This window comes from Myotis brandtii, unplaced genomic scaffold (assembly GCF_000412655.1).
Source record: "Myotis brandtii unplaced genomic scaffold, ASM41265v1 scaffold179, whole genome shotgun sequence".
NCBI lineage: Eukaryota > Metazoa > Chordata > Mammalia > Chiroptera > Vespertilionidae > Myotis > Myotis brandtii.
This window is the reverse complement of record NW_005356635.1, coordinates 6,413,041-6,431,245: the sequence shown is the minus strand read 5'-3', so window position 1 is coordinate 6,431,245 and position 18,205 is coordinate 6,413,041. Positions and strand designations below refer to the sequence as shown.

The following is an 18,205-nucleotide window of genomic DNA, read 5'->3' as shown; positions in this document are numbered from 1 at the left end:
GACAGTATTCCCAATGTGTGCAACAATCTCTAGTGGCTGAAAACAAGAAGCAAACACCCCAAATCAATCTTACTGTATATCTATACCTAGAATATCCAGATGCTTTTCATCTTCATTTCTTTTTGTTTGCTTTGTGAATGTGATATCATCGTATCGACGGTATACGACTTTCTTATATTTGGACCCAAGAAATGTCCCAATTTTATCCAAATATATGTTTGTTTCACTTTAAGAAAATGAAAATAAAAACAAAACCCACAAAATTAGTTAATTTAACAATTAAATTAGATACATTCTCATATGGAAGAACTTCTTATTGAAATAATGTAATTTATTAATATCTAGAAGCTATTGTACCTTGGAAAGTAATTCTTCTTTTTAAAAATATATTCATTCTGGTAAGATTGTTGAATATTTATTCCATACTTTAAAACACATTTTCAGAATAAAATTTTAGTTTTGATAAATGAATAAATAGTAAGAGAGAAAACTATAGTTAAAAATCAAATTTTACTAAAAGGAAAATTAGTGTCTTTAATTTGAGGTTTTCAGAGGAACAGGTGTAGATGGAGATGAATGTAGACAAAAGGAAAATCTGACTGATTCCAAATGTTAAATGTAGCTAAAAATATTTTTATTATACCTCAAAGTGAAACAATTGGATGGTAGCACCCATAAGGAAAATAGGATGCAAGAAATGGAAAGAGAGACAAGAAGAAACAATGCACAGAAGAAGTTATTTAGATATTTAGAAAGATTTTAAGTCATTTGGAATTTAAGATATTATACACACACATTTTGAAGTTATTTGTAACTTCAAAATTTGAATGTATCCTAAACACACACATGCCATAAACACATACCAATCACATACATGCATAGTACACACACATACCATACCAAACACAAAAAATTACAACACACACACACACACACACACACACTGAAAAGAAAGGGTGAGAAACTACAGGATGAAGCCTTCCTAGTTAGAGACTGAAGTTATCACCATACTTCTCCTTTCTTTGTAAATGGTGCAGTTCTCTTTCCCACGTCCTGCTAGGAGAATAATTCCACACAACTTCCTCAGCTGCAATATAAAAAATTTTCTCCTTTTGGTACTGCGTTTGATGAGGGTATTGCTCTGAACACTGCCTCACTTTGTATTTATGTTTCATGCCTCCTTGATAATGCTGTGAAGTCAGACAAACCACATCAAAAATTCCTAGAGGTAAATAAGAAAATAATTCATAAAGTTTTGCATTCAGACTTCTTTCTCTCTGTGAAGTCATCTGTAAGATATAAACCCCCAAAGAAATACAGTAAGATAGTTCATTCTTTCACTAATTTTATGAATATTTGTTGAGTATCTTCTTTATGCCAGGCATATTTCAAGGCACTTTAGAAACATCAATAGACACGACAGTTAAAAATCCTTGCCCTTACAGTTTATATTGCAAGGTCTTGTAGACATAGTATAACTTTTATATATGTTGGGAGGTAATAAATGCTATGCATCAAAGAAAAATGTATAACAGTGTAAGGAAGATTGAGGATTCTGGGGTGGAGTGGGCTCAAAGGAGCAATGGACAATGTTTATAGGATGATTAGGATAGGCCTTGATGGGAGGGTGGCATTTGGGCAAAGACTCATGAGAGGTGACTAGTAGATCTAGGGGAAGCAGGTAGCAAACACCCTTATGATGAAGGTCTAATTGGTGCAATTGAGGACCTTATAAGAGGCCTGTGTGCCTAGAGTGGAGTGAGCAAGGGTGAGAGTACCAGGAGAGAAGACTGGTGGGGAAAGGAGGGCTGGGTCCCATGGGCCCTTGAGGGCCACTGAAAAGTCTGTTGCCTTTACTTAGTGAAATGGGGAGCCATTGTGGAATTTTGAATTGATGAGTGACATATGGGCACTCTGGCCTCTGTGCTGAGACTAAACTGTAGTGGGTAAGGTGGAAGAAAGGATACCTGTTAGGAGGCTGTTAAAATCATCCATGAGAGATGATGGTGGCTTAGATCATAGAGGTAGTGGCAGAAGGAGTGAAAGGAAGTTGAAAGGATTCAGTTTAATACATTAAAAACTCCAAAGAATAACCATGACCAAAACAAATCACCACTACAACAACAACAATAAAAAACCCAGCCTGGTTTAGAGCAGTGAATTCCACCTGAATTCAGATTGTCTTTTATTTTGGTAAAATTTATGCACATCACATTCTGACCCTGCTTAATATTACCTTCATAGCAATAACTCTCTCTTTCAACTCTTTACATGTTTCTATTGTTGTTATTAATTTTTATGGAGGGTAAGATTCAAGAAGATGGACAAGGAAGAAAAACCTTCAGATTCAGAGGGTTTAGGAAAGAGAACTTGTTTAGGATAAAATGATTCTCGTATAGCACAGTGCTTGACATGTAGTTGATGTCTCCACATGTTTATTAGAAATGATATTGTTTACAAAAGAGAATAAAGAGCAGACAATTTTTTTTAAGTTCAGGGGAAAAGAGAGTAAGGAGTAGGGCTGGGCTGGCAATAACTTGCCACTGAGTAAATGCCTGCAACAGAGAAGAGAGTGTTGGAGAAAATTTCTCATCCCCCTTAATTGCACTTATTCACAGATTTTGTTTGTTTGAAAAGCAAAATTAAAAGTTTTGGAATATAGAAAATGTAGTCAAATGAATCTGTGGCATTACAAAGAGTTAAGATACAAATCCATGGTATTTATAGAGTAACTAGTTTATTGTGTAGACAGTATTTGATTGATGCCAGTAGTTTTTGATCAAGATAGATGATTTTGTGTGTGTTTGTGAAGTTGGATCTGCAGGATAAAAGAAGACACTAACATTTTCTTTAAAGTCCAACATATTCCAGGCACTTTACTGCATCTTTACTTCTTGTATCTCATGGGATCTGATCATTGCCTATTCCTTTTTGTAAGTTGTAAATTATTACAATACTTATTTTACAAATGAGGGTGTTAGGTTTAGAATGGAGGCTTGGCTCCTCTGATCCCCACAACAATTCTCTGATATGGGATGTATTTTTAAAAAACATTTTTCAGCAACAATCAAGCTCATTGAAATCAAAACCTCTCCCTTTAGAGCAAAGCTAGCAAGGAGAGATATAGGAGAGGGAGGCAGAGAGAGGAGGGCAAGGTAGAAGCAGAAGGAAGTCCTGGGAAACAAATAGACAGGAGAGTAAGAAATGCAGCAGATAGTTGAAAAAAGACAAGGTCAAATGCTTCAAAACATCTTCACTGTTTTTGAGTAGTGTGGGTTGGTTTAAAGCCTGGAGCCAGGAAGAAAAAACTGGGAGAGAATGAGAAAATTTTTATGCACAGGAAGATGATATACCAGTGTTCTTATAAATTAAATGGAAAAGAGCAACAATTTTCCAAGAACTATTTATATAATTTCTCTTTTCCTTCTGTACAAACAATATCCAGTGCATATAATGACACTGTTTTTCATACTTTAAACATGTTCCTGGTTGAAGGAGAAGATTTACCACTTACCTGTGGAATCAGGTGTCATTAAAAGTGTCTTGGAAGTGTGGGGGAACAAGGCCGTAGTGTCCCCCCTTTCTCCTGCGGAAATGAAGGTATTTCCTGAAAAGTATATCCCATGTAAGTCCTGCTGTGATCCCACACTAAGAACGTGCCAGGAAATGTTGTCTCCTAAGCACATATCCAGTCCTGGCAGATTTCCATACATGTATCCATTTATGGCTGCAAGACATTTGAGACAAAGACAAGAGAATTGAATTTACTGACATGTCCTTTTTTTTTTTTTTTTTTTTAAATCCTAACCGAGGATATTTTCCCATTGATTTTTAGAGAGAGTGGAAGAGAGAGGGAAAGACAGAGAGAAATATCTATGTGAGAGAAACACATCGATTGGTTGCTTCTTGCAGGCGCCCCAACCAGGGCCCAGGCAGGGGAGGAGCCTGCAACCGAGGGACGTGCCCTTGACTGGAATTGAACCCGGGATCCTTCCGTCCACAGGCCAATGCTCTATCCACTGAGCCAAACCGGCTAGGGCTACTGACATCTCTTGAAATGCAACAGAGAACTAGTCATAAAGCAATTCATTCATTAAAGAATATTAAGATGACAAGAGTCAATCCTTTCCTTTTAGATTTCAGAAAACTAAGACCAGAGGAGCAGTTAAGTGTTCAGTGCCATTAAGCTAGTGAATGGAAGTGTTAAGAGCAGAGCACAAGTCTCCAGACCAATCCTTTTCCCACTACATCTAACACTATTCCAAAACTACCAACCAACCAACTCAACAAATACCCCACCCAACTACTTCACTAATTTGTCAATAGAAAAATACAGGACTTTTCTGTCTTACATGTAGTTATAACTAAACAATATATTGCACGAAAACGGCATTGTAAATATTTGGTAAATTGAATTTAACATAATAATCTTGGTAGACAATATTTTTATTGGGAAATTGTACTTAAATGTAACATGAAACATATTAGCCACCATTGGGCCATGAAATGTGCATTTTAAAAAGTGATCTGTAATTCCTTAGGCATAATGAAATTAAACAACTGCTTAATATATCTATCTTGTAAATTAAACGTTTTCTTACAGTACATTAAGTTAGAATCTTGGAAACTTTGATCCTCTTTATCCACATTTTCAGGTTCTGTGGTAAATGTTCTAATATTTTCATCCAGGAGATGACTTTCATTTTCATCAAATACTGTAGCAAGTAGGTAAAACTCTTTGTCTATTCCCTTCTGCGAATGAGAATAGAAAAAAGAATAGACATGAAGTATAGATGGTCCAATGATTGATCTGAATACAAGATTTTATATACAATGAGATTTGTGTACTCCTAGAAATTGTGATCAATTGACCTCCCCAGTTACAGGCATTTATATAAAGGCATGAATCCCAATGAATGGATTTATCAGAACTAACAAGTTGGGGAAATCTCTACAGCTGTTTTCATTTAAAGCTCTTACTCTAGGGATCTCTACATCTGAAATGTTATAAAAATAAATTACATAATCAGATAATCACAGATAGTAACTTTTCATAGCATGCTTTATAGAAAGTAAGTTAAATAAAATGTTTTTAATTCTAAATTCTAGAAAGTCTGCATTTTAGGGTTTATGAAGAAATTAAATATGTATAATATTTTTATTTTTGGATAAAAATTACATGTATGTAAGAATTAGGAGACTTCTAAATGACTTTATATAAATTAATACAAACATATAGTCACATTTTAAAATAAAATATATTTAATCATAAATATATTTATATTGGTGAATTTACAAGGCTTCATTACACATGAATTATAATTGTAGAAAATAATTTAGACATTAGTTCATTTGTGAGTGAGGAATGAGGGAAAATCATTCATCAAGCATTTATTGAGCACCTACCACATGCCACAGAGGGGTTATGGTTGTTACAGTCTATATTATAAAAGGCCAATGGCTGTAATGCTGTAACGCTGTAATGACCAAACGACCAGTCACCAAGAGGTACATTGAGCACCTCTCGGTCCTTCCCACCCCTTCACCCCCCCCGCCAACGAGCAGCAGCTCTCATGGTGAGCAGGGCAGGGCGAGAGTTACTAGGGGTGGAGAGCTACAAGTGGCAAAGGGCTACGAGCAGCAGAGAGCTACGAGCTGTGGAGGGCGGGGCGTGAGCAATGAGTGGCAATGGGCAGGGCAGCCAGCTGAGGCAAGTGGAAGCGAGCTACTCGCGCATGATTTCATGCACGCTGGGCCTCTTGTAAGTGAATAAACCCCCTGTATGGTTTCAAGGAACTTATGGTCTAGTGGGAGAGAAAGACCAATAAAAATAAATGCATGAATAAGTGCTTTAATGAAAACATAGATAAGGAACTATGGCAATCTGCAGGAACTTTAAGTAACTTTAGTTAGGAGATATTGTTTGAAGGGCAGGGAGGAGTCCTCAGTATGAGTTTTAAAAATGTCTTCACTTTTAGCAGGTGAAGCAGTGAGGAAAGATGATTCCAGATAGAGAGAAGAAAGGCAAAGTCAAAGGGATATGACTTAGCCTTCCTTACTCAGGGACTAATAAGCTAATTGTGCAGCAAGGCCAGAATGGTAGGGAGGGATGCAGGAATCTGGAGGGATCAGAAGGGTCTGATGTGTTGATGTCTGAGTCAAGAAATGGTGGAGTAATTTTTAGTGTGGTGAGTGCTGTAACTAGATTTGAAAGGAAGGAGTGTGGAGTTATATTGAAGCAGGATTAGAGTGGGGGCAGGAGTTAGGAGGTTAAAGGAATTCAGAAAGAGATAATGTGCCTAAAATAAGGCAATGGTATTGTAGACTTGGTGACTGATGTTACAGAATAGAGGAAAAGAGGGTCACTTAGAGAGGAGAGGGAGAGGTATTAGCCATCCAGAGGGAGATGAAGAGTTAAAATAGTTGGAATTAGAAATGTTTGTGGAACATGCTAGGGTGGGTGTTCATTGGCCAGAGGAAGATATATGTCTGGAGTTGAGGAAAGGATGGAATTGGGAGACATCAGCACACAGAAGTGAAAGCTGTTGATTGCCCCATTGCCTTTTCTCTGCAGTTCTGTCTCAGGCAAACTCTCACCAAGGCATACCTGGACATAGGTCCCATGACTCACCTGTTTGCCATCCTTTCCAAGGCTTCCCTTTCTGCACACCAGGAGAGGCCCTACAAGACCGCTGTTGGTGTCTTTTTTCCCATATACTGAGGAGTAGTATAACCAGGTCAGGCAGTTGGGATCCGTGGAGGTAGGACCCACATCTCTTGGAACTTGCCAGGTATAGACAAATGTTGTGCCAGGATTTACATGTGAGGAGGCTGGAGGGATACCTAGTAAGGAATAACCATTTGTAAAATAGATCTATTACGCAAAGTACTCTAGTTTAGACTGTGAGATCTCTGAGAGCAAGAACTGTATCTTGCTCACCTTGCAGCGCCTTGGGTGACAATTGAAAGGGGCCAAAGGAATCACTTTGCCACAGTAAGTACACAGAGCTGTTAAGGTGTGAAAAGTGGGCTGCATAATAACTTTGTTGACATTATATTATAGTATGGCTTGCTTGGCCCTCCCTCAAGTTCTACTTACTTCCTCCGGGTGTTTTGTAGTACGAGCCTTCATTGCCTTTGCTGTAAAGCAGTCCATGAGGCTGAATGCTGAGCGGCAGAGGACCATTATTATAGAAAGTGACCTTGAGGGTATCTCCTACCTCTGCCTTAATGACAGGACCTAGAAACCAAAAGAATTAGTAGTTGCTCTGGTTTTCATAAACGTAACTGTCAGGCTGCATTGCTTGGGTAACTGTCAGGTTGTGTTGCTTGGGTAAGGGTCTGAGAACAAACTAAGGATCTGAGAACAAACTAAGGGGATGATGCCTTGAGCCAGATGATCAGGGTCTTAAAAAGTCACTTTGGATGAATATAATAAACTTATTGGATTTATAGGAAAAAAGAATGTAGTTTACAGTTGGGCGAATTGGATTATATTGTTTTCATGAGGTTTTAAAATGACAGCTAAAATTAATAAAACTGTGAGTGGGTGAATATTATTTTGACTGCACAGAATTTGTATAAATGGTACATACTTATTACCTTCCAAGCTATAAATAGAATTTTACCAAGGATTCCGAGATGATCTTCTCTTGCCTTCTGTGTTTGGAAGGAAGCATCTGTGTATTCACGATAAACTAGCTTTTGGTAAGTTCCTCCAATTCTTGTTGGGCCTTGTTCAAAATATGTCTGAGATTTACTGTGCAGAGAAAGTAGATACACAAAGAACTTTTAAGTTTACAGTGATAATGTGAAAAGAAAGCAAGAATCTACACACAATTGTTTTAAAGTACTTGTTAACTTATTTCTAAAAGTAATTTATGCTCATTGTAAAAAATTTGGAAAATAAGGAAAAACATAACAAAAAAAAATTAAAATCTTCATAATGCTACTATCTATATAGAACCATTGTCAATATTTTCCATGGATATCTTTTCAGCCTTTTGTCTGTGCATGGCATATAAGTATCTCTGTTTACTTAGTAGTGTATCTACAAATTTTCTTTTGGGAAAAAAAAGACATATGTCTGATTTTTTTTCAGGCAGGTAGTGATAAACATTAAAGTATGTGCAGAGATATGAGAATATTAAGGGGAGAGATTCCTTTCTTATTTTTTTATTCTACTACAAAATTCGTGCAAGAGCCTTGGCCCCAGCCCCTGCCCGCTGCCGCCGTGGCCAGGGGCCTCTGCCACCTCTGCCGAGGCCCCCGCCCGGTGCGGCTTTGTCTAGAAGGAAGGACACCTGGTCTAATTAGCATATTACGCTTTTATTATTATAGATAATAAAATAAAATGGAGTCTGTTAGAAAAAATGGTCCCTAGCAATGAACTGGTGATTTGCAGTGTTAACACATCATAGTATTGCTAAGCCAGGAGAATCAAGCAAGTCAAAGGATCTATCAATCATCCTTAGTTTAGTCAATATAAAATGAGTGTAAGACCTAATTCTGAATCTAGTTTTTGCTCTAAGCCAGATACCCTTCTCACAATTAATACAAAATTTCCATTAAACAGATTGAATAATTTATTGATAACCTTAAAATGTAAGAAGAGAAAATATTCATTTGATATCACATTTTTAGTTTTCTCAATTTTTTTGGTGTGAATTAGAAAAAAATAAATACTATGGAAATCATTATTTTTTGGTGGTTTTAGAACTTGATATTTTCTGACATATAACTTTAATTCAATAGACCAGAAGGATTAAAACTCCTGAAATCTTTAAGTTGGTAAATATATTTAACAATTGGACTATCAGAAAAACTTTTTATGCACTTTTAAATACTAATGCTGCAGTAATGTATTTCAGTCTTAGCTTTTGGTCATTAACATAGAAATTGGTAATATAGTCTTAAATATTATTGAGTAAAAATATTTACATAATATAATGTAAGGATGCTACAAGAAATGATTTAATTCTCTTCAGATCTTAGCAGGAAAGTATAAATTACACATGAGGAATGCTCTTGAATTTTTATAAAATTGCTATTGATAACATTATCCACTATGCTGTTAAATGTCTCATAATTATAAAACAAATCCATTTTAACACTCAGTGCTAGGAAACCTATGAACATTTTGTTCATCTTTGCACTGGCTGCCAAGACATTTAGAGAAAAATTTTGTGTAGCAATGATCCTTAGGTTCAAATTTTTCCAATTATTGATATAATTAATTTTCTACCTTGATTTTATCAGAATCTTTTTAGTATAAGATGCCTAAATCCTTTTAAGGAATAGTTGGGTTCTAAAAAGTTTCAATTATCTTTATTTAACCATAAATGCTTCAATCAGCAAATCATTACCATCCAGCTGCTGTTAAAGGTTTTCCAGTGAAGAAATCTATACCAGATGGAGCATAGTTCCATAATGTTTTTTCAGCAGCAATATAGTAATGTATAATACGGGTCCCATGTTCATCTGCTGAAGATTTTTGGCAATTGCTTACATTGAAAAAAGCCTTCATACTCTCTGAAAAACATTAAATCCAAGTACAGAATGTTATTAAGACATGAAAACCTTTTTAAAATATATATATTTTATTGATTTTTAACAGAGAGGAATAGAGAGTTAGAAACATCGATGAGAGAGAAACATCAATCAGCTTCCTCCTGCACACCTCCTACTGGGGATGTGCCTGCAACCAAGGTACATGCCCTTGGCCGGAATCGAACCTGGGACCTTTCAGTTCATAGACCGATGCTCTATCCACTGAGCCAAATCGGTTAGGGCAAAAACCTTTTTTTTTGTAGTCCATATACATTTTTTATTTTAGCCAACAACATTGCAACTTCCCCTTTCTCTGAGAAATTTTAGGTACTTTATTTATGGAATCTGTATAAAAGCCTAAAATGTATGAAACAAGTGCAGAAGCCAGGATATAAAGATTAATGTTAGAGGATTATATGTTACTGGAGAATAACCAGCATTGGACCAACTCAGAGATAAAGACAGTAACTGCCTACTGAAAAGAATTTGAGAGTCTATTTGACCCAAAATGTCTTTCCTTGTAGGTATAAATTGCTACCACTAGTCACTAATGAGTAAATTGGTTGATTAGGTTAACTGTTGGCAGCCAGGTGGAAAATCAAGGCAGGTACATTTTCATGAGGGCATCAATTCTGTATTTGATTTCAGAGTACCATTGGTGGAAATGTAAATTAGTGTATACATTTTGAAGGCAATCTGGCAGCATTTGTTAAAATTAAAAACCCTTCCATTATATAATTTCATTTCTTGGTAGTTACCCAAGAGCAATATTTGCACATGCATAAAAATATACAAATAAAAGGTATTGACTACAATATTGTTAATAAATTAAAAAAGTAGAAGCAATGAAATGTCTATCAGTAAGGAAATCGTTAGATAAATTTGTATACATCCCAAATACGGAAAACTATATGACACTTTACAAGAATAAGTTAAATAGATGAAGAATGTCATAGAAAAGATTTCAAGACATATTGATGAGTGAAGAAAGCAAGAAGCAGAGTATTATATGCAGTATGATCTAATTATGTAAAAGAAGCACAAAACAGCTGTGGGTTTTTTTGCACATGTTCATACATATTGTGTAAAAATGCATAGTAAACAGGTTTGCAAGTATTCACACCCAATCGTTTACAGTGATTACTCTCTGGAGAGGGAACTGACTGAGATGGTGGTGAAAATAATATTCCTTTCTAATATCATCAGATTCAACCCTTCAATTACAATGGCTGTGTGTGGTTCTCCTTTTCCCCATGGCCCTGAGAGGAACACAACACTCAGGAAATCCTAATAAACACCTGGTGCATAGTTGTTTAAATAATTAATTGAAGTGTGATGCTAACCAAAGTATGAGACTTAGAAAGAAAAAGGTTTTGATCAGAGAAGTAAACCCCATTTTTGTACAAAGAAATAAAAATTAAATTCTTCAGTTCTAATAATAATCAGATTTTCTGATTGAAAAGTAAAACAAAACATTTACATGATTATACGTAGAGTTTGGTTATATTTAAGAATATAAAAGATCAATAACTTCGTAATTGACCAGCCTATTATTCAAAGGACAGTGTGATTGAAGAGATAATAAATGAAAATAAGGAAGTTTACTGAGTAATGGATTATAATTACAGTTGACCCTTGAATAACTCAGGTTTGAACTGTGCAGGTCAACTTATATGAAGATTTTTTCATTTTGTAAACAGACAACATAAACTTATGGTATTGATACATACAGTACAGAAGTGTAAATTATTTTCTCTTACAATTTTCTTAATAACATTTTCTTTTCTCTAGCTTACTTTATTGTAAGAATACAGAAGATAATACATATAACATAAAAATATTTGCTTATTGACTGTTTATGTTATCAGTAAAGCTTCAACAGTGGGCTCAGTAATTGAGTTTTGAGGGAGTCAAAAGTTATATGTAGATTTCTCACAGCGAGGGCAGTCAGTGTTCCTAATCCCAACTTGTCAAAGGGTCAACTGTATTTGTTCCTACATAATTCTTGGCTCTGCCTCTTACAGGATTTTGGGCAAGAGTTTAACCTCTTAGAACTTGTTTTCTCAATTGAAAAAACAACAACAAACAAATCTGTAATAATACTTGCTCTCTCCAGTGCTCAGGTTTTTGTAAAACTCACAGGTTAATGAACATAAAAGTTTGTTTTTCTGTTTTTGTTTTTTTTTTGTAAAAACAACAATAACAAATCCCCCTATATGCCAAACAGGGTTTATTTTCATAGAGTTAAAAGTACCAAAGGGGAGTAGAAAATGGAAGCTGTATAGGCAGAAGTGTTGGGGACCACATCCTGGGGCCAGGCCAGAAAAGCAACTAAATCGGAGAACAACCACCCTGAATTAACAAATTAGACACAGCCGAGGAGACAATATTCAATAAGGAAGGGCAGAGGATGCCTAAAGAATGCCGCTTGCCAGCGATAACCTGCATGGAACCACCACCGTGCCCTGGCACTGAGTGGTACAATACATCCTGGCAGGTTCCCAAATGTCTGCAGGGAGCACTTGCCATAGTGACCTCCCCCACCAGGTCTTTACATCAGCCTGCTGGGACCTAGCATTCCAGGATCTGGCTACTGGAATGTAAGTAAGCCAGGGGGAACCCTGTGTACCACCTTTGCCCTGGGCCCCAGGACCTGCTGCCTGGGTGAACTGGAGCAACCCAGTGTGTGTCCCACTCCAGGCCACAGAAGAGTGTGGACTGTGTGACCCAGAGAAAACGGCACCTTCTCCACCCTGGCCCCCAGGACAGCATTGCTGGGGCGACCTGGAGAAAGATACAGCAAAAATGGGAAGACAAAGAACCCATAAAGGAAAGAAAAGGAGGAATCACCATAAAAGGAACAAAATAAAATGGAGGCAAGCAATATGTCAGAGAAAGAATTCAGAGTAAGGGTTATGAAGTTCCTAAACTGGCTGGATAAAAAAAACCCCACAAACATATGTAAGAATCAAGCGGAAATAAAAAATGACATAACTGCACTAAAAAACACAATGGGAGGTTTCAACAGTAGACAAGAAGAAGCGGAGGACCAAATCAACAAGCAAGAACACAGGGAAGTAAAACATACCCAATCTGAACAAAAATTGGAAAAAAAAAATTAAAAAGCAGGAGAAGCGTTTAAGGGAGCTTTGGGCAACATGAAACAAAGCATTATCCACATAACAGGGGTGCCAGAAGGTCAATAAGAGGAGCAAGGATTAGAAAAACTATTTGAATAAATAATGACAGAAAACTTCCCTGACTTGGGGAAGAAAAAAGTCACACAAGCACAGATAGTCCCAAACAAAATGAACATAAAAAGACCCACACCAATTTGCTTCATAATTACAAAGGCAAACGTTAATGACAAAGAAAGAATCTTAAGGGCTGCAAGAGAGAGACAGAAAGTTACCTACAAGGGATCTCCCATTAGACTATCAAATGATTTCTCAACAGAAACGCATCAGGTCAGAAGGGAATGGAATGATGTATACAAAGTGATGCAAAACAAGGGACTGAATCCAAGAATACTCTATCCAGCAAGATGAAATCTGGAGCTTCACAGTCATAAAAAGGCTAAGGGAGTTTATTACCACCAAACCAGCAATGCAAGAAATGCTAAAGGGACTTTTGTAAAAAGAAGAAATATAAAAGGAGGAAGGAACACAGGCATAAAGAATAAAAATGGCAAAAAAAGTACCTATCAATAATAACCTTAAACATAAAGGGATTAAATGCTCCAATCAAAAGACATAGGGTTGCTGACTGGATAAGAAAACATGACCCATATATTTGCTATCTACGAGAGACCCACTTCAGAACAAAGGACTCACACAGACTGAAAGTGAAGGGATAGAAATAGAAATTTCAGGCAAACAGAAGTGAAAAAAAAGCTGGGGTAGCAATACTTATATCTGACAAAATAGACCTCAAAGTGAAGGCCATAACAAGAGATAAGGAGGGCTACTTCCTAATACTAAAGGGATCAATACAACAGGAAGATATAACTCTGGTAAACATATGTGCAACGAATACAGGAGCACCCAAATACATAAAAAAATCTTCTGGAAGATCAAGGGAGAGATTGACTGCAAAACAATCATAGCAGGGGACTTTAATACCCCATTGACATCACTTGATACATTCTCTAGACAAAATATTAACAAAGAAACAGCAATCCTACACGACTCACTAAATCAGATGGAAGTAATTGACATCTTCAGAATATCTCACCCAAAAGCAATGGATTATACATTCTTCTAGACTATGTCTGGAACATTTTCAAAGATAGACCACATGTTAGGACACAAACTAAGTCTCTACAAGTTCAAGAAGTTTGAAATCATATCAAGCATCTTCTCAGATCACAATGGCATGAAATTACAAATCAACTACAATAAAAACAATACAAAAATTAAACACATGTAGGCTAACTAGCATGGTATTAAACAATGATTGGGTTACCAAAGAGATCAAAAAAGAAATTAAAAACATCCTGGAAACAAGTGACAATGAAAATATACCAATCCAAAATCTATGGGACACAGTGAAAGCATTCCTGAGAGGGAAGTTCATAGCTCTACAGGCCTACTTAAAAAAAAAAAAGCTGGTAATAAATTATCTAAACCTACAACTTAAAGTATTAGAAAGAGAGCAACAATAAAATCCCAGAGTAAGCAGAAGGAGGAGATAAGAAAGATCAGAGTAAAAATAAATACTATAGAGACCAAAAAAATAAAAAACAATACAAAAGATGAATAAAACCAAGAGCTGCGGTTCTTTGAAAGAATAAACAAGATTGATGAACCTCTGGCCAGGCTACCCAAGAAACAAAGAGAGAGGACTCAAATAAACAAAATTAGAAATGAAAGAGGCAAAGTAACAACTGACCCTACAGACATACAGAGGATTGTAAAAAAAAAAAATACTATGAACTCTACTCCAACAAACTGGACAACATAGACAAAATGGACATATTCCTAGAAAAATACAATTTTCCAAAACTCAATCAGGAAGAATAACAAACCTGAATAGCCGATAACTGCTGATGAAATTGAAGCAGTAATAAAAAAAACTTTTAGCAAACAAAAGCCCTAGTGCAGACAGCTTTACAGAGGAGTTTTACCAAACATTCAAAGAAGAACTAAAACCTATCCTCCTCATACCATTCCAAAAAATTTAAGAGGAAGGCACCCTTTCAAGCTCTTTCTATTATCCTAATCCCAAAACCAGATAAAGACACTACAAAGAAAGAGAATTACAAGACAATATCCCTGATGAATATAGATGCTAAAATACTCAACAAAATTCTAGCAAATCAGACCCAGCATTACATTAGAAAGATCATACACCATGACCAAGTGGGATTTATTCCAGGGATGCAAGGCTGCTACAATATCCACAAATAAATAAACGTGATACATCACATAAACAAACTGAGATACAAAAATCACATAATCAGATCAATTGATGCAGAAAAAGCATTTGATAAAATTCATCACCTTTTCTTGATAAAACCTCTCAACAAAGTGGGAATAGAGGGATCATACCTCAACATAATAAAAAACTTATATGACAAACTTACAGCCAATATCATACTCAATGGGCAACAACTAAAACCATTTCTCCTAAGAACAGGAATAAGACAGGATGCCCACTTTCACCACTCCTGTTTGACATAGTACTGGAAGTGCTAGCCATAGCAATCAGACAAGAAGAAATAAAAGGCATCCAAATTGGGAAAGAAGAAGTAAAACTGTCATTGTTCGCAGATGACCTGATATTGTACATAAAAAATCCTAAAGACTTCATTAAAAATCTACTATACTTAACAAATGAATTTGGTAATGTAGCAGGATACAAAATTAACACCCAGAAATCTATGGCCTTTCTATACACCAATAATGAACTCACAGTAAGAGAAACTAAAAGAAACAATTCTATTTACCATTGCAACAAAAAAATTAAGATACCTAGAAATAAACTTAACTAAGGAGGTAAAAGACCCGTACTCGGAAAACTACAGGATGTTGAGAAAAGAGATAGAGAAAGACATAAAAAAATGGAAGAATATACTGTATTCATGGATTGGTAGAATCAACATCATTAAAATGTTCATACTACTCAAAGCAATCTATATATTTAATCCAATCTCCGTTAAAATACCACTGGTATATTTCACAGACCTAGAACAAACTCTCCAAAAATTCATATGGAATTAAAAATGACCCTGAATAGCCACAGCAATCTTGAGAAAGAAGAACAAAGTTGGAGGGATCACAATACCAGCTATCAAGCTACATTACAAAGTCACTGTTCTCAAAACTGCCTGGTATTGGCAAACGAACAGACATACAGACCAATGGAACAGAACAGAGAACCCAGAAATTGACCCAAGCCATTATACTCAAAGGAGGCAAGAGCATACAATGGAGTCAAGACAGTCTCTTTAATAAATGGTGTTGGGAAAATTGGACAGATACATGCAAAAAAATAAAACTAGACCACCAACTTACACCATACACAAAAATAAACTCAAAATGGATAAAGGACTTAAACATGACAAGAAACCATAAAAATCTTACAAGAAGCTATAGGCAGCAAAATAGCAGACAATTGTCGTACCAATATCTTTACCAACACAACTTCTATGGCAATAGAAACTAAGGAGAAAATAAACAAATGGGACTACATCAAGATAAAATGCTTCTGCACAGCAAAAGAAACTATCAAGAAATCATCAAGAGAGCCCACTACTTGGGAGAACATATCTACACTAATAAAAGACAAAGATGCTAAGTGACCGTACCTTCGCCACGCCCTAAGCCACACCCACCAGCCAATCAGAGCAACGATATGCAAATTAACCCAACCAAGATGGCGACCGGCAGCCACAGAGCTGGAGCAAACAGGAGGCTTGGTTGCCCGGGTGATGGAGGAAGCCAAGCTTCCCGCCAGCCCTGAGGCGGCTGTGGCCTCTGCTCATGGAAACAAAGTTTCAATTATAGAAGACAAATAAATCCCAAATACCTGCTTCCAGCCAGCCTCCACTGGGAGCTTGGGTGGCTGGGGGTTGTGGCCAGCCTGCAAACAGCCATCAGCCCCTCACCCAAGCTGGCCAGGCACTCCTCTATAATAAAAGGGTAACATGCAAACTGACCCTAACAGCAGAAAGACTGGGAATGACTGGTCACTATGACACACACTGACCACCAGGGGCAGATACTCAATGCAGGAGCTGCCCCCTGGTGGTCAGTGCGCTCCCACAGGGGGAGCTCTGCTCAGCCACAAGCCAGGCTGACTGCTGCCAGCACAGTGGTGGTGGCGGGAGCCTCTCCCACCTCCTCAGCAGCGCTAAGGATGTCCGACTGCAGCTTAGGCCTGCTCCCTGTTGGCAAGTCAACATCCCCCCGAGGGCTCCCGGGCTGCCAGAGGGATGTCTGACTGCCAGCTTGGGCCCAATCCCCCAGGGAGCGGGCCTAAGCCAGCAGATGCTCATCCCCCAAGGGGTCCCAGACTGTGAGAGGGCACTGGCTGGGCTGAGGGACCCCCCCGAGTGCACAAATTTTTGTGCACCGGGCCTCTAGTTTACTAATATTATATCTGATAAGGGTTTAATCTCCAAAATTTATAGGGAACTCATACAACCTAACAAAAGGAAGATAAACAATCCAATAAAAAAATGGGCAATGAACCTAAATAGATACATTTCAAAAGTGGATATAGAGAAGGCCAAGAGACATATGAAAACATGCTCAAAGTCACTAATCATCAGAGAGTTGCAAATCAACATGACAATCAGGTACCATCTCACACTTGTGAGAATGGCTATCATCAACAAATCAACAAATGACAAGTGCTGGCGAGGATCTGGAGAAAAAGAACCCTCGTGCTCTGCTTGTGGGAATGCAGACTGGTGTAGCCACTGTGGAAAACAGTATGGAGTGTCCTCAAAATATTAAAAATGGATCTCCCATTTGACCCAGTAATCCCACTCCTAGGAATATATCTCAGGAAATAAGGAACACCAATCAGCAAGGACCTATGCACCCCCATGTTGATAGCAGCACAATTTACAATAGTTAAGATTTGCATACAGCCTAAGTGCTTATCAGCTGATGAGTGGATTAAAAAACTGTGGTACACCTACCCAATGGAATACTATGCTGCGGTAAAAAAGAAGGAAATTTTACCATTTGCAACAGCATGGATGGACCTTGAGAGCATTATGCTAAGCAAAATAACCCAGTTGGAGATAGATAAATATCACATGATCTCACTCATATGTGGGATATAATGATCAACATAATTTGATGAACAAAAATAGAGCCAGAGACAAATGGCAGTGGAGGTGGGGGGTTGAGGTGGTTAGAAAGCAACCAAAGGACTTGTATGTATTCATATTAGCATAACCAATGTACACAGACACTGGGGCAATGGGGGCTTCCCAGGGTGGGAATGGCTGGCGGGGAGGAGTGTTAATCAGGGGAAAAGGAGAGATATGTAAAACTTTAGACAATAAAAAAAAAAATTCAGAGACACAGAAACATCAAACAGACTGTTAAACCTCAGAAGGAAGGTAGGGGTGGGTGGAAAATGGGGGATGGGAGGGGTAAGAGATCAACCAAAGACTTGTATGTATGCATATAAGTATAAC

At 37.3% G+C, this 18,205-nt stretch overlaps 1 protein-coding gene across 3 annotated transcripts in view; it reads right to left on the bottom strand.

Annotated features, from left to right (window-relative positions):
- LOC102242532 (ceruloplasmin-like) overlaps nucleotides 1-18,205 on the bottom strand; it is a 46,305-nt gene that overhangs the window by 22,286 nt on the left and 5,814 nt on the right. For all 3 annotated transcript variants that reach the window (XM_014537448.1, XM_005863479.2, XM_014537449.1), the window contains 8 exons: nucleotides 9,366-9,531; nucleotides 7,629-7,759; nucleotides 7,100-7,240; nucleotides 6,632-6,843; nucleotides 4,602-4,752; nucleotides 3,515-3,727; nucleotides 1,012-1,222; nucleotides 87-226 (listed from right to left, as the gene is read on the bottom strand). In XM_014537448.1, the coding sequence (XP_014392934.1) occupies nucleotides 87-226; nucleotides 1,012-1,222; nucleotides 3,515-3,727; nucleotides 4,602-4,752; nucleotides 6,632-6,843; nucleotides 7,100-7,240; nucleotides 7,629-7,759; nucleotides 9,366-9,531 (1,365 nt within the window). The remainder of the gene's footprint in view (nucleotides 1-86; nucleotides 227-1,011; nucleotides 1,223-3,514; nucleotides 3,728-4,601; nucleotides 4,753-6,631; nucleotides 6,844-7,099; nucleotides 7,241-7,628; nucleotides 7,760-9,365; nucleotides 9,532-18,205) is intronic.